This window comes from Megalobrama amblycephala, linkage group LG7 (genome assembly GCF_018812025.1).
Source record: "Megalobrama amblycephala isolate DHTTF-2021 linkage group LG7, ASM1881202v1, whole genome shotgun sequence".
In the NCBI taxonomy this organism is placed as follows: domain Eukaryota; kingdom Metazoa; phylum Chordata; class Actinopteri; order Cypriniformes; family Xenocyprididae; genus Megalobrama; species Megalobrama amblycephala.
This window is the reverse complement of record NC_063050.1, coordinates 17,556,551-17,577,539: the sequence shown is the minus strand read 5'-3', so window position 1 is coordinate 17,577,539 and position 20,989 is coordinate 17,556,551. Positions and strand designations below refer to the sequence as shown.

The window sequence follows — 20,989 nt, the reverse complement described above, 5'->3', positions numbered from 1 at the left end:
ATGTGGGGGTAAAGGACAGGGGCCCGCACCCCTACACAACGGAGGGATTACCTCTCTCTCCCTCTCTCTCTTTCTGTCCTTCATCTCCTCTGGGTGGCCTCATGCTTCCCATCAGGAATGGAGACAGAGAGAGAGAGAGAGAGCGTGGAGGGGGTGCCAGTAAAAAGAGAGAGAAAAAAAATGTTAAACGCATGGACATTCACACAGCAAGGCAGATCGTTGAGAAGCGAGTGAGCTTAATTCCATCAAAGAGAGAGAAAAGCGAGTGATTAATTTATTCGCTCCCTCCTCCCTCGCTTCTCGGCTGCTTTTGACTGCTCTCAATGTTGGCCGGTCCAGTGACATCTGGTGCTGGTCAGGGTTTGTCTTTTTAGCGGGCGAGAAAAGGCAACGTCTGCGGAGAAGCGGCGATCCTTTTATTGTTGTTTGTATAAAATTTTCTCTCTCTAGAGATTAAGGACATGTTAAAAAGAAGCTTTGGGTAATTAGATGTGAAATGTTGCTCTTTTTGGAGTCAGCGCGTGAGCACGATAACGAAAGGCCAATTAGAGAAACGTTAGTGAGTTTTATCAGGATTTTTAGTGCTTTTATAAATCCTTATGTTGTTCCAAACCATATGACTTCTTTCTTCCATAGAATACAAATGGGGTTGTTGTCCAGGCCAATCTTTTCAATGAATGTAAAGTGGGACGGGCGTTATCAAACCTTCAAAATTTTAAATAAAATAGCCTAAATGTATTATAAAAGTATGAATCATGCACTATATCATTAGTCTTCTGAAGTCATATAATAACTTTGTGTGAGAAACAGACTGAAATTTCACGCAAAGTCTTGCTCAGTTCCTATTAGCTTTCATTATATTGAATAGAGCAGCCAGAATATTCTACACCAATTGTGTTCCCTGAAAGAAAGAAAGATTTGGGATGACCCAAGTGTGAGTAAATGATGACACAATGTTCATTGTTGTGTGAACTATATCCCTTTTAAAGCAGAGAGATATGTACTAGATAAAACCAAATATAAAGCCAAATGCAACCTACAGTATCAGGGCTAATACAAAGTTCTCATGAAATTCAGGCTAATAGGTCCTTTAACTCAACCTGCTTTAGCCTGACGTGGTCATACTCAATTCTAGTTCGAACATGAGTCTGATACTGCTCCATTGGGCTTTGATTATGGGGGCGTATTTCAACCGATCCAGGAAAGACCTCAATTGGATAGACCTACAACCAATCAGAGCTACAGAGTAAGTGACGTATGTTGAGCGACGCATAGTTGTCAACAGAACTCTTCTTAGCGACCATCGGGGCCAGCTGATAAATCAAACTTTTGCCGAATCCCGTAGGAAGGACGGCAAAGACATCTTTCCCATCGACAAATGCCTTGATCGCGGTCCTCTGTTCCTCTTTTAAAATTAATGCGCTGTCGATATCTTCTATAACGGACGCGATGGCGGAATCTACACATCTCAGTTCTTCAACAACAGCCATCATTGTTGTAAACTAATTGACCTTTCGCAAAGACCCGCCCCCCTTAGTTACTGTTGCTTTGTCCGACAAGCCGTGGCGCTGTCACGCCACACACAGTGGAAAATACATCGCGGAGCAAAGCGGAAACTGACAACACGTCGACAGACGAGACAGAGCAGGTTACTTATGATATTAAACAAAGTCCCAGCTTTCAAACTGTGTAGTTATTAAAAAAATTCAAACAATAAAAACCGTTTTGTGGCTCTTTAATGGGTTGTGACCATGATCGTGACAGATTGCTGTAGCGCCTCGGCTCAAGAGGCTCGTTAACCGATCATCTCTTCCTACTAGTCCATTTATAGCATCAAATAAACATGAATGAACATGAGAATGAATGTTGTTTCAAACGCGGAAAGACGTCAATATGAACAATTTTTCAAGTTTAACTCCACCGAGGTTAATCTTCTAACTCCTGACTGCTTTGTCGGACAAAATGGCGGATGCGGCCTTCTGATTGGTTAGATCGCTTGTCAATCAAACTCCCCAAGCGCTCTTTGATGACGTGGCTGATTACGTTTCTGGTGATAATCTGTCAGTCATTGCCCTGACAATGTGATTGGTCCGAACAGTTTCTGTTCGGGCATAATTACTCCTCTACGGATCAAGTCCAGACCGAACTCCCCGACCTCAAAATGTTGTGGGCGGGGCTACGTTCGGCTGGCATCCAGGCTAAACCTGCTTGCAATCACATCATTATCTATAGGGCACAGCTGATTGGTTCCTGCTGTATCAGTAGCAAATGAACATGCGTGCTCATCCTTCAAAATACTGTAGCAGTGCAGCGCGCTTTCAGAAACCCTTCCCCTTCCCCAGCTCCACCTGTATAGATCTGCTATGGGTTATTCATGTACGCTATATTGTACAGCAGCAGCATGTCTTATTTGCTCACAGCAGCGTGTCGTGTATGTATTGGCAGTAGTAAGTCCCGTACTTGTTTTGCAGCAGCAGCAGCTTAGCAGATCTATTCCGCCAAGACCAAATACCGAATATCAACATTGTCATATCCATTACCGTGCCAAACACTCTGAGAGTCGTCATGACAGAAATACCATTAATGCAAAAAGTCTCAACTCTAAATTATCATCAGTGTTATTTTAGTATTATTGAGATACAATAATAATTTTTAATTAGTTTTTATTTCTAGATTTTTTAAAGTGTTAAAGTATTTTTTGTTTTGTTTTTTGTCATTTTTAGTATTTTTTTAAATGTCTATAGTTTTAATGATATTTATTTCAGCTTTAGTTTTATTTAGTCTTCCATCCATCATCCATCCATTGTTCATTCTATCATTTCTATCATCCATTCTTCTATCCATTGTTAATTCCATCATCCATCCATCCATCCATCCATCCATCCATCCATCATTCGTTCTGTCATTTATCCATCGTTCGCTCCCTCCATCCTTCCATCCTTCCTTTACATTTTCATATATATTGTTGTATTACTATATTATTATTTAATTAGTTTTTTTTCTAGATTTTGCATTTTTGCTTTAATTTTCGTATTTTTAGTTTTTTCTTCCATTTTAAGTATTTTTTTTTTTTTTTTAAATGTCTATAGTTTTAATAATTTTTATTTCAGTTTTAGTTTTATTTATTGTAGTCCATCAAGTTAAATTAAAATGAAAAAACATTGCCTTGGCAACTATAGCTGAAATAATCATATTTTTTTGTTTGTTTTAGCGTTTACTTTATATGAAATATTTAATATGTTTTTTTATTATGGTTTATGTTTTAGTTTTAGTTAACTATAAAACCCTGATATTTAATTTAGACAGTGGTCCCCCCCCCCCCCCCCCCCCCCCAAATGATGCTATTAATGAAATTCACACATTTCTAAATGACTAAAGTGTCCAAATTTTGTGTCACTCATACATTATATGCACTATGTACTCATTCGCTACATAATTAAAGCTGCGACAGTTGAGTGCATAAAGTGTCCAACATTCCACACTAATTTTTTCCGTTAATTTAGTGCATAATCCAGGTATTTACAGTGCACTTTTACTTTTTTGAATTTTCTGTGAATGCGCTACTCGCACTATTCATACTCAAAAATGTCATAGAATAGTGCATAACTGGGATAGTGCATAGTGTGAATTGGGATATGAATATACACCTCAAGATATGAATAGAATAGCAGTCAACACACTTCTGCGGTAAGATACCTAGATATGGACCACATAATTTCAACCTCAATGTTCTCCATCTTAGATTAGTAAAAGAGAGAGAAAAGCTTTTCTTTCTTCACCCTCAGAAATGACATACTTCACATGAAAGGCAGTGACATTACACACTCACAAACACATCCACAAGTGTGTTTTATAAGCTTTCCCTCTGAAAAGGAAGCAGATTGGACCCCCTCAGACACGAGGACTCCCTCTGAAACATCAAGCTCTTTCAGGGAGGTGAGGAGGACAGAGATGAGAGCTCCCTGTCCCCCACCGCTCCCGTCCCAGTGTCTTTGAGAGCTCTGACACAGACAGCGAGAGCTGCGGGAGGCCGCACGTATCATACACTCGGTCTGCTCGCTGAACAGGAGGACACCTTTTAGCTTTTGTCATGAGATTATGAGGATCTGTTATGCCGCTCTGTTCGCTCCGTAACCTACTGAGCAGAGAGAGAGAGCTCAGGTTGAGTTTGTCATTGTGTGGCTCCTGCCTCACAGAAGATTGAAGTGCTTGGTTATTTAAGCCTTCATTTGTTGTGAGGTTGTAATGGTGCTGTTGAATCTTGCTATCTATCTATCTTTCTATTTATAATTCATTCCATCCATCCATCGTTCTGTCTATGGTTTGTTTGTTCCATCCATCCATTCATCATTTTATCATTTGTCCATCGTTTGTTTGTTCCATCCATTCATCCATCCATCATTCGCCCATCCATCCATCCATTGTTCGCTCTATCATTTATCCATCATCCATTCCATCCATCCATTGTTCCATCCATCCATCCATCCATCCATCCATTTGTTGTTCGTTCTATCATTGATCCATCCATTTTTCCTTCCATTGTTCCATCCATTGTTTGTTCCATCCATCCATCTATCCATTATCCATTGTTTTATCATTTATCCATTGATCGTTCCATCTATCCATTCATCCATACATCCATACTTCCATACTGTTTGTTCCATCATCCATCCATTTACTGTTTGTTCTAGTATTTCTATCATTTATCTATCATCCATTCATCCATGCATCCATTCTTTCTATCATTTATCCATGTTTATGTTTGTTCCATCCATCCATTCATCATTTTATCATTTGTCCATCGTTCGTTTGTTCCATCCATTCATCCATCCATCATTCACCCATCCATCCATTGTTCGCTCTATCATTTATCCATCATCCATTCCATCCATCGATTGTTCCATCCATCCATCCATCCATCAATTTGTTGTTCGTTCTATCATTGATCCATCCATTTTTCCTTCCATTGTTCCATCCATTGTTCATTCCATCCATCCATCCATCCATTGTTGTTCGTTCTATCATTGAGCCATCCATTTTTCCTTCCATTGTTCCATCCATTGTTTGTTCCATCCATCCATCCATCTATCCATTATCCATTGTTTTATCATTTATCCATTGATCGTTCCATCTATCCATTCTTCCATACATCCATACTTCCATACTGTTTGTTCCATCATCCATCCATTTACTGTTTGTTCTAGTATTGCTATCATTTATCTATCATCCATTCATCCATGCATCCATTCGTTCTATCATTTATCCATGTTTATGTTTGTTCCATCCATCCATCCATTCATCATTTTATCATTTGTCCATCGTTCGTTTGTTCCATCCATTCATCCATCCATCATTCGCCCATCCATCCATTGTTCGCTCTATCATTTATCCATCATCCATTCCATCCATCCATTGTTCCATCCATCCATCCATCCATCCATCCATTTGTTGTTCGTTCTATCATTGATCCATCCATTTTTCCTTCCATTGTTCCATCCATTGTTCATTCCATCCATCCATCCATTTGTTGTTCGTTCTATCATTGAGCCATCCATTTTTCCTTCCATTGTTCCATCCATTGTTTGTTCCATCCATCCATCTATCCATTATCCATTGTTTTATCATTTATCCATTGATCGTTCCATCTATCCATTCTTCCATACATCCATACTGTTTGTTCCATCATCCATCCATTTACTGTTCGTTCTAGTATATCTATCATTTATCTATCATCCATTCATCCATGCATCCATTCATTCTATCATTTATCCATGTTTATGTTTGTTCCATCCATCCATTCTTCCATCCATCCATTGTACGTTCTATCATTTCTATCATTCATTCATCCATCCACTCTTCCACTCATCATTTGTTCCATCCATCCATTCTTCCATCCATCATTCCCTTTTTGTTTTTTTCATCAATCTATTATTCGATCCATTATCCATCCATAAATTTTTCATTCTATCAGTTCTATCATTTATCTATCATCCATCCATCCATTGTTCCTTCTGTCCTTTATCCATCATTCATTCCATCAATCCATTCTTCCATCCATCATTCCCTCTATTGTTTGTATCATCCATCTATCGTTCGATCATTATCCATCCATACATTTTTCATTCTATCATTTCTATAATTTATCTATCATCCATCCATATATTGTTTGTTCTATCTCTCCACCCATCCATTGTTCGTTCTTATCCATCATTATCCATATTTGCACTTATCCATCGTTTGTTCCATCATCCGTTCCATCATCCGTTCTTCCATCGATCGTTCCATTCATCGTTCCATCCATCCATCCATTGTTTGTTCTGTCATTTCTATCGGCCATCCATCCATTCATCTTTCATTCCATCCATCCATTCTTCTATTTATCGTTCATTCCATCATCCATCCATCATTCGCTCTATCATTTATCCATTTATTTACATTGTTGCAATGCTATATTATTATCAGATATATATAATATAGACAGACAGTTTTATATATTTATATAAGAAATATAGAACAAAAAAAACTGTCAATATTAAATAATTAAAATTTATCTCATGATTTCTTAGCAGTGTTTAAAAAGGAGAGTGAGACAGTCATAATGAAGAGTTCAGTAAATGTAAACTTTTCTTGTCTGTGAACCTCATTTTGAAAACCCCTGATTTAGGACACATATCTATAGTATATTTTTCTGTCTTTTCCTCCTCTCCACTCATTTGTCAGTGAGCGCAGCTCTTAAGTTCTTGAGCACTCATCCTCTCACAGTAATTAAATCAAGATCTATAATCCTCCCTCAACCATCTGAGAGCAAACGACCAATGTTATGCTGGCTCGCACGCCTTCCCATTCCTGCAAAAATATAAACCCTCAAGAAAACTCTCACACCGTTATATGTTTTCATAAAGCTTTGAATTTCAGTTCTCAAAAGTCAACAAAACTACAATTCTTCAATTATGGCTGTGTACATACAAATACAAATAAACAGAAAAAAATTGTGTAAATACAATTGTGTGCACTGGGATCAAACCGGGCCCCTTCATGGAAACAGGAAGAGGAAATATCATTTTAGACGGTAAATGCAAGCTTTTTAAAGGTGGATGGGGAGGTTGAGGCCCTGACGAAACTCCGATAGACAAATTGGATTACAGAGCAAAGGATTAAATAAAAAAGAGGGGATGACAAACAAGACAAGCCGGCTGTGATCACAGGCTTTAATATATTTCTTTCCCTTCTTCCTTTTCATCTTCCCCACTGACCCACCCTCTCTCTCCCTCTCTCTTTTTTTTATGGAGGGAAAACTCGGGCTTAGTCTGGACTTATTAAAGCTGGGATTAATTTGTAATGCTCCCTTTACCCTGAGGGTGAGCAGCAGATTTGTTATCTAAAGCAAACAGGGTGAAGCGCAATAAAATAGACGCACAAAAGACTGTGAAGCACTGAAGTTTTAGAGGGAGCTTTTTTAAGGAGCTTTCGAGAGCTTTGCAGATTAAGTGAAAGTCGTATGCCTGTAATATATGTCCTTCACAAAGGAGGAAATCCATCGAGACATGTCGCAAAAATGAACCGAAAAGGTTCTGCATGTTTGCGATTGTTGTTCCCGTTAATTCAGGTTTAACAGTTTCTGCCTGCCAGGAAAATATGCACCTGCTAGTCAAATTATTTATGATATGGCAGGACTGCCATATTATCTTGCTAAATGTAGGTGAGTGTGAAGTAATTTTACATATGGATAAGTGCAAGTACATGCATTAATGTTTTATGAAAGTGTTATAAGGAAGTGTCCATGTGTGTCCAGTAGTCAAATATAACACAAGTCACACATTTTACACAATATAAGTCAAATTCCTTTTACACAAATTACTTTGTGCAACTAATATTAGTAACTGCTAATATTGGCCCAACTAATTACAACTAGAATTTACATTTTTATTAGCGAAAATGTACATTTTGAAAGCCTGAAAGAGAAATTCTGACATGTTGATGCTTCACAGATTATTTGAGTTTAAATTGTTTTATTGTATTGAAGTGAGTTTAAATAGTGTGTATATATATATATATATATATATATATATATATATATACAATTGCATAAATGTTAGATATGATTATTGCGATTAATCACGATTAATCGATCTGATAGCGCATATATATATATATATATATATATATATATATATCTGTATATATGTTATCTATAAAAATATTAAATATTTATATAAATAAATAATATATATACAAACTTTCGTAAGATGCAATTAATTGTGATTAATCAATTTGACAGAACTAATATATAGGCCTATATATATATATATATATATACACACATTTATTTATTTATATAAATAAAATATTTAATATAGCTCATATATATATATGTGTGTGTGTGTGTGTGTATGTATATGTGTACATATATATGCACTATTTTACAGAATTATTTTACATGTTTGCTCAAAATACCCCCCCCCCCCCTCAAAAAAACCCTCATGGTTATCAGCTGATGTTTTTTAATGATGCATTTGTCTGAATATAGGTATGTCACATGGTTTTGCCTGCTAACACTTTGCAGTAGGTTTATCAGTGGTTCCTGGCGGATAATTGCCTTGGGACACTAAAGGATTTTTAAAAATGCTGAGAACAAAACGCTGATTACATAAACGACAGTCTTTGTTATCTGTATTTGTCATATGTTTCAGTGACAATAACCGGCTTAACCCAGGCAAAACACATTGGCCACTGATTATGAACAGCAGTAGCGGGGTAGGAATGGCCTGTATAAAAGCATTATTCCAGTGGGTTCGTCCATATGTCGCTCAACCTATTTAAATAGTCAATTTCCATCTGATCGATTCTGACATTTGTATGGCAACCTGCCAGCGCCGCACCAGTTGCCATGGTGAATCCACTGAGCTCAAGATAAAGATTCAGATCCATAATCAATAGATTGCAATTAGTTTGATGACCGGACGGCTTAACTTTTTCAATTCACTTTAATGCTGTATTTTTTGACATGGTAATTAGGAGATTGGCTCTCATAATCTGTTGGTGTGATATCAAGTAATGAGATTATGAAACAGAGATTAACTAGGTGCTTTGGTGGGTAACATACGAGGAGGAAATGACTGCTGTTTGCTCACGTTTCTGAACATGGTTACAAAGTGACCTGCAAAATGTGGTACGCTCACAATGAACAGGCTTTATTCATGACAGACATGTTATTTATATGATTGAATCAATCTGGAAGATAGATTCAGAAACTTCATTTTAAGGGTCAGATCAGGCAGAAATGGCCTTTTCACTTATTACAGTGTTTCTATTTTTTTCACAAGTTATGATTTTTAAGAGTTTTCCTTATGTCTGCAATTTCCATATATTATTGGCACTATATATTTATAGAAATTACACTTTCAGAAGTAGTTTTTTCATTGGAAAGGATGCATTGATGTTCCTTAATTACATTCTGTTTAGGTTTTTTACAATTTATATGAAACTTTTATGAAACAGTTAATTCAAACTCCATTTAAGATGTTTTGCAGATGGTTTCTGCATTACAATCTACTTTTTTTTTTAAAATAAACTTTAGAATTTTAAGATCTTCCACTCACTTTTGCCCACATTGGACTTGTTCAGCTTGCAAAATATAACTGATAAAGATAAGGTCATCGTATCATGCTGGATTCTGATTGGTTCTCTTTTTTCCGGTCGATTTGCATACCAGTGTTATATTAATACTTGACAAAGCAACATTGCTGGATGGAGTTTTATGTGCTAAAACTGAAATAAGTATTAATAAACACACACACACATATATGTGTGTGTGTGTGTGTATTAGTGCTGCCAAATTGATTAATCGTGATTAATCGCATCTAACATAAAAGTTTGTAAATATATGATATATTCGCGATTGAGTTGACAGCATTATATTATATATATATATATATATATATATATATATATATATATATAGGCCTATATATATATATATATATATATATATATATACACACACACACACACACACACATATCAAAAATTTACAAACTTGTATTTATATACATAAATACACACACTGGCACATATGTACTTACAAACTTTTATGTTATGTGATTAATCGCGATTAATCGATTTGACAGCATTATATTATATTTATATATATATATATATATATATATATATATATATATATATATATATATATATATACACACACACACACACACACACACATATCATATATTTACAAACTTGTATTTATATACATAAATACACACACTCGCACATATGTACTTACAAACTTTTATGTGATTAATCGATTTGACAGCATTATATTATATATATATATATATATATATATATATATATATATATATATATATATATATATATAATTTCAGTTAAAACTAAACTGTAAAATGGAAAATACAAACATTTAAATTAATTCAACATTTTTTTTATATTTTATCGTATTTACAGCTGCCTTTACACCTCAAAGATGTGTCACGTTGTATTAATTCTCATACTCAGCCAATAGAAAACAAGAGGAGTGTTCAGTGTCAAAAGCGGCTAAAACTTTAACACTATTCTTTTTTTCTAATCTAATTGCTCTCTGCAATTTACACGACTGGATCAATATCACGACAGCCAAGATGGCATTTTCCTCTCACTGGAAACTAGTTTTGAGACTGTCTATCAATAGAGCCACTTTTGAGTTTCCCCTCTCCTCTCCGTTCGGTCCTGCAGGCAGGTCTTAATCCCTCTCTTTTTTGTTTTCTCTCTCGTTTCTGTGGGGCGGGTCATGAGGATCTGATCCTGCACATTCTTGTGGGGCTGTGTGAGCTTCACATGGTAACCAGTGAACCGCATTGTTAGAGAGAGAGAGAGATTATGGCAGCCATGCAAGTTATAACGTGAGTCTTCACAAGCCAAGAAAGAAAGACCTGAAGGAAACGAAACACACTCTTCCATCTGTTGGCAGTGAAATCTTGTGCTCTTCCTGTTGAGATGAACCGCTTGTGTTTGTTAACAGGTGTTGAGGTGTAGTTGAAATGCTGAGACAGGATATAGGTGGAAGGTTGGAGTGATAGAAATGAGCTTGAGAAGGAATAGTTCAGGCAGGAATTAAAATTCTGTCATCGTTTACTCACCCTGATGTTGATCCAAACCCATACTGTTAGTTTTACAATGGAACACAGAAAGAGACATTTTGTAGAGCAATGAAGTCATACAGTTTGTTTGAGGAACAGACTGAAATTTAAGTCATTATTCATTGAATAGTAATGTATCATGCAAAATAATTTCAAGATTTTCATTTTTGGAGGTTATATAGCATGCTTTCAAATGAAAAATAACTAGTGTGCTAGTGGTGATTTTTAGCGGAATATGTTGTTGAAGTGTGTGTGTGTGTGTGTGTGTGTGTGTGTGTGTGTGTGTGTATTTAAGATCTGGTTTCTCCTCCTGAGTCTTGTTTCTCTCATTCTATCTCTCATCACTCCTCCCTTCTATTTACCGTCCTAATGAGGGGGGCGGGACCCCTGTGCTGTGATTGACAGCTCCACACTCTCCTGCTCTTCCCTCCTCTCCATTATCTTCATGTCCACACTCACCGTGAGTGTTTGGCTTTTACCCTCCATCATCAAGTGACGTCACCAGGGTTATTATCATTAAAACTAAAACCATAAAAACATTGTCAATACATGAAACAAAAGAAACATTAACTAAAATAAAATATTTAAAAAAATAAACTTACTTAATTTCAGCTAGTACCAAGGCTACATTTCTCCTTTTTTTTTTCTTGAAATATAAAATGACTAAGACTAATAAATATAATTAATAAAAAGTATATAAAAAATTAAAAACAAAACACAATAAAACAACTAAAACTTTAGAGTGAAAACAGAAAAATCTCATTCAAAATATTAATAATAGCTTTAATATATATGATATGTATGTTAATATAAAATATATGTCATATATTTTTAGGGCTGTCAAACATACAAAATAAAAGTTTGAGTTTGCCTAATATATGTGTGAGTACTGTGTGTAATTATGTATATATAAATACAAACACATTCATGCATATATTTGAGAAATATTTACAAGTATATGTATTTATCTATATTTTTATATAATTTATATTATATATAAATAAAAATATTTTGTTCATAAATAAGATATTTATCTTAACTATATACATTAATTTGTTTGTATTTATATATACATAATTACACAAAGTACTCACACATATATTAGGCAAACTCAAACTTTTATTTTGTATGCGATTAATCGCGAATAATCGTTTGACAGCCCTATATATTTTGAATCAGTGATACAAAAGTAGCACTGAATGACACTGTAATCATGACATTTTTTTCTTAGAAATTCATTGTATGAAACTGCTTTTTTTCATCAGGTTAATTACGTAACGTTAACGTACATTACACAAATTGTATTACATTGGACTGAATTCTATAGAATCATTATCTGAACTTAGTCATGGTCATATGTTAGGGTTTCCACGGTCATGGAAATATATGATTTTAAAATTATGGTCCCACTTTATATTAAGTGGCCTTAACTACTATGTACTTACATAAAAAAATAAGTATGTACTTATTGGGTTCATATTGAATTGCAAAACACTTGCTGCTATTGAGGTAGATATGGGTAAGGTTAGGGACAGGTTTGGTGGTATGGTAAGGTTTAAGGGTAGGGGTAAGGTGTAAGGGATGGGTCAACAGTGTAATTATAAATGTAATTACAGAAATTAATTACATGCAGGTGTTTTTAAAATGTAAGTACAATGTAAAAACATGTATGTACACAATAAGTGCATTGTATCAAATGATTAATTTAAATGTAAGTACATAGTATAAGGCCACTTAATATAAAGTGGGACCAAAATTATGATTTTTCCGGGCATCATTCCCCCCCCCCCCCCCCAGTGAACCATTTTGGTTCCCCAAAGAACCTTTCAGTGATCCTTAAAAAAGTGTTAGTGTGAAGAACATTTTATTAATCTAAAGAACCTTTTTCCACTATAAAGAGCCTTTTGTGCAGTGGAAAGGTCCCATGAACCTTTATTTTTAAGAGTGTAGGTTTCTTGTGAATTATTACGCCATGCTGCACAGAGTTTGTGATGTTACACAACTTAGACAACTAAAATGTGTCCTCTGAATAATGTATAGTGTTCAGGTTAAGTGTTGAGGGCCTGTGTGGGTCTCAGATTATACTTCTGATCTGGGGTCTGAACTTCTGTCTCAAAGCAGTCATGTTATCTGGATTTAAAATACAAACTCTGAGCTGAGATCAGCTAAAAAGCTGCAGGCAAGAGGTTGTGTTTTCTGGCAGCAGCTACAAGTTTAATTTCCCATGAACAAAAGCTTCGATCAGTTAGTGAGCTCTCTAATCACTGCTGTAATTCATCTGCAGCACATTTGTTCAGTCATGCTTTCTTGTGCTTGTGCTCTTCTCCACATGTACACATTTCTGGTAATTTATATTTACACTTTTTGATAGCCAAGGCATTATGACACAATTGAACTGATATCTAATGCAGCTTTCTTATCAGTCAAAGCATTTTTGATGTTCTCCCAACATTGTACTGCATGGATGTGGTTTTGGATCAGTATTTTACTATTGTATAATAACAATGCAAACGAATATCTGAAGCATGTTTGAGCTGAAGTTTCATTAAGATTTTAGGAAACATTATTTTTTTTAAATGAAGAATGATTTGTGTCTCATGAAAAAAAAGTAAAACAAACCACAAACAACAAATATGGACTGACTGAATTAATAAATAGCCTAATTTTAGATTGTAAATAATGTGTGAAATGATGAACAACTTTAGAATACTACTTAAAGGTATTAGAAGTAAACTTTTAAGCAAAAAAGCAAGATCATTTAGATCACAAACGACACAGGAAAAGTTTTTTTTTTTTTAAATTCAAAAAAGTACGTTTTATTTTCATTTTCGATAGATATTGACAGAACTACAACTTCTTACCACAACATTTCGTTACTAATTCATTTATAATAAAACGTAAATTTGCGGCTATAAAATACATATTCAAAACACAAGTAGATTAAACCACTTTTGTAAATCTCATATCATAATTTTCTGATTTAAAGCAGGGCATAGGAAGTCGGTATGGCTACCTGCTGATCCACCTCCATGAACTCCGTAATCCAGGTGTAAAACTTTCCCGCTTCTTCCTCTCCTCGCCGAAGCCGCGCGCGCGGTGACTGACGCGTCCTGAGCTCGTGCTTTCTGACAACTCCGCGATTTACAGGGGATTTTATGCGCCATCGTTTTAATAAGCGCCGACAATTTACAAGAGACACGACAATCCGCCTGGCAAAGAGACCACTCACACACACACACACACACACACACACACACTCGCTCGCTTCAGGCCGGCTGATCCCGCGGCTTTACCGGTTTATACTGCTCAGGAAACTCTACTGCATTTTGGGATTACACAAATACCCCTGGACAATAGGTTAGTGCCAGCAGATATCTTGATTTTACGGGATCGATCCTCTTTAACAGCTTTTGGTGGACGCAGAATTGTTTTAGAAGTCCGTGGTGTTTTTTCTGGGATTATGTTGTATCTCATATCTCTGGCTGTGGGTGCGACAGTAGCTGATGCCATATATGGAGCAACAATTCTTATTTGGTAATATAGGCTGTGTAAACTGTTTATATAATGCTCTTTTGATAATGTTGAATGAAACATTTATTGACTTAGCTATTCTCATAAGGCCTCATCGTGAAGAACTGATTATTAAAATCTTTATATTCATAAAAGTTGATTTTAGAAACTTTAAAATGTCAAAAAAAAGTTCTAGTTTTCTTTAAAACACGAGTGTTTTGATTGTATTCTTATTTATTTATTTATTTATTTTGCAGTAACATGTCGACATATAAGTTTGTAGGCTTACTCTCTGTTTTTACTTAACCTTGACATGGGGGTCACTTCTGATTTATGTTTCATTGTTGTTGTTTTAGGCCTACATGTTGTTAAAAGTAAGTAAATAAACAAATATATAGGGCCTAAATTAATAAATAGCCTATTAAAATCTAAAATTATGTTGTGTAAAATGATAAGATCTTAAGCTATAGGGCTATCTAAAAACTTTTACTCAATGAACGTGACACACAAACACTTATTTTTTAATTTTTGTTGCTGTTGTTGTTGTTGTTTCAACAAAAAAAAAAACTACGTTACGCCACACTGACTTTGATTTGGCAGACAAATCATTTTTCAAATATGTTAATATTTAAAGAAAGAAAGAAAGAAAGAAAGAACCGTTTCACTGCTTATGTTTCTTGATAAATAGTAACAGGTCCACATGATCATATAAAACTATACTTATATCAAGATTTATTTATTTATTTAAGGGTTTTAGCCTTTTAACGTCGCTTTTTCACGGTTACACCACCTATAAACTAACTCTAGGCCTATTAATCCTCCAAAAGAAAGAGAAAAAATATAGCCTTACATTTTTAAACTAAATAAAATAATTTTGCATGAATTGTATTTAGGCTAAATATGATTTCATGTAATAAATCCAGATGAAAAACTGGGCTAATTGACCCGCAAGGAAAGAAAGAAAGGAAGGCGCATTTCTAAAACGGTTTGACTTTAATGTTTGTCTCAATCTCATTTAAAATGATAAGCAACTGAAACTTGCTCATAATAATTGTTTTAGGGTTATACGCAAGCAAACTTTTCTTTAATGCATGTGAGGATGAAATTATTTATGCATGTTGATAGGCTAATTGGTGCTGCAGAAAAGCTTTTCATCCACCAAACGGTGGATCGATTTAAGAATTGTGTTCTCATCATTCGTATTTATTTCCCCGCAGTGTTACGCTCACTAAAGGCTCGAATTAAAAGTGTATTCAAATAGTTTACTCTCCTCGGGACTCGCGCTTTCACACGCCAGGTTAATATGTCGTCACATCGAAAGGAGGAGTTAATGAGCACTTCTTCGTTCTGATTGGCTAGAGCAGTCGTCTGTAAGCACAAGCGAGACTTCTGATTGGCTGTGGTGGGCGGGTCCGCAGGTGTCTTTTGCTCATAGACGGACAGGCCATCAAGAAGGTGATCAATCTCAATTCGTCAGCATTGGCTATCACCTTAATATCACGCGTGGATACTTTAGGCACCGCATCTGACTGAGAGCAAACGGACTTTGCGATCATATTGGGAACTTTTAAAGTTTGTGGCTAATTTGTTTTCTTGCAAATCCAAGCAGCTGGAGTTCAGACTTCTCTTCAACAACAACAAAAAAAAGTGTTTCTTGGTTTTGTGGATTTTCAGTGGATCTCAAAGAAAAGAGCTCAGAAGACCAAGAATAAAAGGTACAGTATAAATGTTTTAAATTTATTTATCTAAATGTAAAGGTACAGATGATTATATTGTAGGCCTATAGCAACATATTTTCCAATCCATTCGCCACACAGATTTTAGGCTGATTTAAAAGTGCAATAAACTTTACAGGTTGTAACTTTGCTTTTGCGTAAATTTTAAATGGAGCAATTCAACTTAATATTTTTTTCATTTTAGTGGGTTCATTAAGTTGCGCTTAGAAATATATTTGTATGCTGCTTTAGGAAAATAATTAAAAATAAATGATTTGCGTTGCCTATAGATATTTTAAATATATACTTAATATAGATATAGCCTATATATATATATATATATATATTCCTAGAATTGTTTCCTCCAGAACATAATTGCGCAAATGCAGTCGTAATTAACAAACTTTGCAGAGTAGGCGCAGTGCGCGCGGAGAATAGGAGAGTTTGTGTCGTTTATTTAGTTGATAAGGTTTCTTCTGCAAATGGAGTCCCCTCTGTGTCTAATCTAAATGGCTATGGCGAATAATTTGCACACTCAGTGGTCATTTACATATAGTTAAAGCTCGATTGTGGAGTCTTTAGGCCCATGTTATCTGTCCTCAGCGTGGGATTAATGGGGCCATTCATAGGCATGAGCGACGGAGAAAAAGCGCAACATGTCATTTACAGAACTTTTGTCTTAATACATTTGTACGATTGCCTCATAACAATTGCAGCGAAACACAATTTGGTCCTCCCAAATAATTCCAAATGCGCACAAGCCTCGAGTTTATCCGAGCGGCCTTCTGTGTGCATGAAAACAAGCGCTTCAGAGCTGCTGCTTTGCGTAAATGCAGAAGATTTTAGAAAAAAAAAAACAATTCAGATATTAGTTTCTAATAGTAAAATTCGTAAAAATAAAATTAACTATTTACTTATTTATTTGTTCGTTTGTTCTGTAAGATTGTTGGCTATATATGGCCTATATATCATATTTAAATACTATATATATATATATATATATATATATGCCTTTTGTGCATTCATTCATTTTGGAAGTGAGTTCAGTCATTCCCTGACTGGAGTTAAATGATTAAATTATTAATGCAAATTATTTATTTTTTTATATAAATCAAATTTACTTTGCTCTTTAAATGTGTCTGTTACCATCTGTTAGATAAAAACGACCATTAAGTAAATTCATAATTGTACCGGCAACAAAAGAAAAGATCAAACACTCCGCGGTGTTGCGTCCATCAGGAGCGCTTAACAGGGCATGACATGCAAATGGCCAATTAGTGTGTGAAGGCCTTGATTAGTCGAGTGTGAAAAAAGAGATCATTAAAGGCAAGACATTAGTCATATTCAGACTGATGATCACTCTCGTGACATGCGTTTGATGCGTTTTACATGTTTTTACAATGGGACTGTGTATCCACATGCTGTTTATTTATCCTGCACTTTGTGATAGGCTACTGCATGTGTGATCAAATCACAGGCAATTCCTGCACTTTGTTAGTCCTCTTTTTAATATTTTTTTGGGGGGTGGGAAACACATTTTTATTTTTTGGATTATTATTTTATTTTAATCATTGATTTTTGCTGCAGGTGTCTCTCTGGAGCTCAACAATGATGTCATACCTCAAACAGGCCCCCTATGCCATGAACGGGCTGGGGCTCAGCGGGGCAACCATGGACCTCCTCCATCCCTCTGTGGGATATCCGGGTAAGCATCCCTGAAAGATAAACATTTAAAGTGTGGAATCTTTATTCAAATAAGCCACAAATAATAACTTCTCAGTACTTTTAAGCAATGCGTGGCACTTCAGGCAAATTTCCTTGACTTTAAAGTACATCTGTATGACCTTTCAAACACTTTAAACTTAATTTAGATGATTTGCATTTCTTCCTTATTGCAGCAAATCCTCGTAAACAGAGAAGAGAGAGAACCACGTTCACTCGCACTCAGCTGGACATCCTGGAGAACCTGTTCGCTAAGACGCGCTACCCAGACATTTTCATGCGCGAGGAGGTGGCCCTGAAAATCAATTTGCCCGAGTCAAGAGTGCAGGTGGGTGTTGTTGTGCCAGTTTCCTAATGCTGATAGATTTCAGGTCAAGTCACTTATATAGCGATTTATACAATACAGATTGTTTCAAAGTAGCTTCACTTTAATAAACAGGAAAATAAATGTTAATATTGTAAAATTCATCAATTATGATAAAAATTATGTTGATTCAATTCAGTTCAATAACGGTTGCAAAGTTCATCAATTATAAAACAAGTTAAATTCAACTATAAAGCAGCTCTACGGAAAACAATAGAATGTTATTCAGCTCAGTTTATGTCAATGTTGTTTCAATTCTGTTCAGTGTCAGTGACGCAATGTTCAATTTTGAAATAAGTTTAATTTAGTTCAATAACAGTGTTGATGTTGCAAACTGAGTTTCATTAGCTCAACCCAGTTAGATTTTTGTTCTTATCCAATATTGTAATTTTTCAGCTCAGTTTGATTCAATGTTGTTTCAGTTCAATAACAGTGTCAATGCTGCAAAGTTCATCAATTATGAAACAAGTTCAATTCAGCTATAAAGCAGCTCTACCGAAGACAATAGTGTCGTTATTCAACTTGATTCAATTCAGTGTGGTTTCAGTTCAATTCAATGTCAGTGTTGCAACGTTCATCAATTATGAAACAAATTCAATTCACTTCAATAACAGTGTTGATGTTGTAAAGTTAGTGTCATTATCCAGGTCAATTCAGTTCCATTTTTTTTTTACTCATCTAATAGTGACATTATTCAGCGCGGTTTAGTTCAATGTTGTTTCAGTTCAGTTCAATAACAGTGTCAATTTTGCAGTTCATCAATTATACAACGAGTTCAATTCAGCTATAAAGCAACTCTACTGAAGTCAATAGTGTCGTTATTCAACTTGATTCAGTTCGGTGTTGTTTCAGTTCAATTCAATTTCAGTGATGCAAGGTTCATCAATTATAAAGTTCAACTCAGCTGTAAAACAACTGTATAGAAGGCAATAGTGTTGTTATTCAACTCAATTCAATTGAATATTGATTCAGTTAAGTTCAATAACAGTGTCAATGTTGCAAAGATAGTGTCATTATCCAGCTCAATTCAGTTCAAATTTAGTTCTCATCCGAAAGTGTCATTACTCAGCTGTTTAGTTCAATGTTTCAATTCAGTTCAATTATAGTGTCAAAGTTCATCAATTATGAAAGTTCAATTCAGCTATAAAGCAGCTCTACAAAAGACAACAGTGTTGTTATTCACTTCAATGTTGATTCAGTTCAGCTTATGTCGATGTTGCAAAATTAGTATCATCTCAGTTCAATTCAAATATTGATCTCATCCGAAAGTGTCAGTGCGGTTATTTTTGTAACATTTCAGGTCACTGACAATATTTGCAGATTTCCAATCCATCCATAAGCATAACACTCATTATCCTGTGACGTGTTTGTTGACAGGTTTGGTTTAAGAACAGAAGGGCAAAGTGTCGGCAGCAGCAGCAGAGCAGCAGCAATTCGAAGATCCGTCCAGCGAAAAAGAAACCCTCTCCATCCCGCGAGAGCCCGGGGTCAGAGAGCAGCGGTCACTTCACTCCTCCTGCCGTCTCTTCATCGTCCTCATCTTCGTCCTCAGGCTCCAACCCCTCTGGTCTTAGCGGAGTGAGTCTGATCAGCAGCTCGTCCTCAGGAACAACACCTGTCTCGTCCATCTGGAGTCCCGCTCCAGTTTCGCCACTCCCTGCTCCCTCCTCGCTACCCGACATCTCCCCCCCGGCCAGCGCGTCCTGCATGCAGAGGGCCATCTCGGGCGCCGGGAGCTCAACAGGAGTGCCGTCATATCCCATGCCCTACAACCAGGCTCCCAGCTACGCCCAGGGCTACCCGACCTCGAACGCCGCCTCTTATTTTGGAGGCATGGACTGCGGATCCTACTTGGCGCCCATGCCAGGTCACACCCACCATCACCCGCACGCCCATCACACACAGCTGAGCACCGCCCCTCATCACCACATCGGGCAGAGCGGCGGGCACCCGCACCACCCTCACCAGGGGTACGGCGGCACTGGGCTGCCTTTCAGCTCCTCAGACTGTCTGGATTACAAAGATTACAAAGAGCAGGCTGCCGTGGCATCATCATGGAAACTGAACTTCAGTTCTGCGGCGGCGGACTGCTTGGACTACAAAGACCAGGCCGCCTGGCGTTTTCAGGTTTTGTAAGGACTTCTGATGTTGTTTACTGACGTTTACTTGTTTGTTTTCCTTTGGAGAAAGTCCCTTCCTTAACATCGGACACCACTGGGAAGAAGTAGTGACTTTTGTGCCAACTTTTTCCAGCCGTAGGAACAAGGGTTACCAATGTTTCTTGTGCATTTTAAAATCGAGACGGGTTCTTCGTCTCCCTCAATGGACAGAGGAAGAAGCGAGGGCCAAATATGTCGCACTCCCGGCACGACGCACTGAACGAAAGAGACACGTGGTGTTTGAAACAATGAAGGCAATAATAATTTTATATATGATTTTCTTTACAGAGGAAAAGGTGACTTGCACCTTACAGCTCATGTGAGATGTTAAAAACTAATTTGCGTTCATGTTCATTTAATAAATATAAGCTTAAAAATTGA

The 20,989-nt window shown here is 36.3% G+C and overlaps 1 protein-coding gene across 3 annotated transcripts in view; it reads left to right on the top strand.

Annotated features, from left to right (window-relative positions):
- otx2a (orthodenticle homeobox 2a) overlaps positions 1-20,989 on the top strand; it is a 66,835-nt gene extending 45,846 nt beyond the window's left edge. For 2 of the 3 annotated variants that reach the window (XM_048196249.1, XM_048196247.1), the window contains exons 6-9: positions 16,255-16,363; positions 17,951-18,068; positions 18,262-18,413; positions 19,827-20,989. In XM_048196249.1, coding sequence (XP_048052206.1) covers positions 17,972-18,068; positions 18,262-18,413; positions 19,827-20,585 — 1,008 coding nt within the window. In that variant the 5' untranslated portion in view covers positions 16,255-16,363; positions 17,951-17,971 and the 3' untranslated portion in view covers positions 20,586-20,989. Of the gene's footprint in view, positions 1-14,069; positions 14,496-16,254; positions 16,364-17,950; positions 18,069-18,261; positions 18,414-19,826 lie in introns of those variants that run through there. The other variant, XM_048196250.1, reaches the window with a different exon arrangement.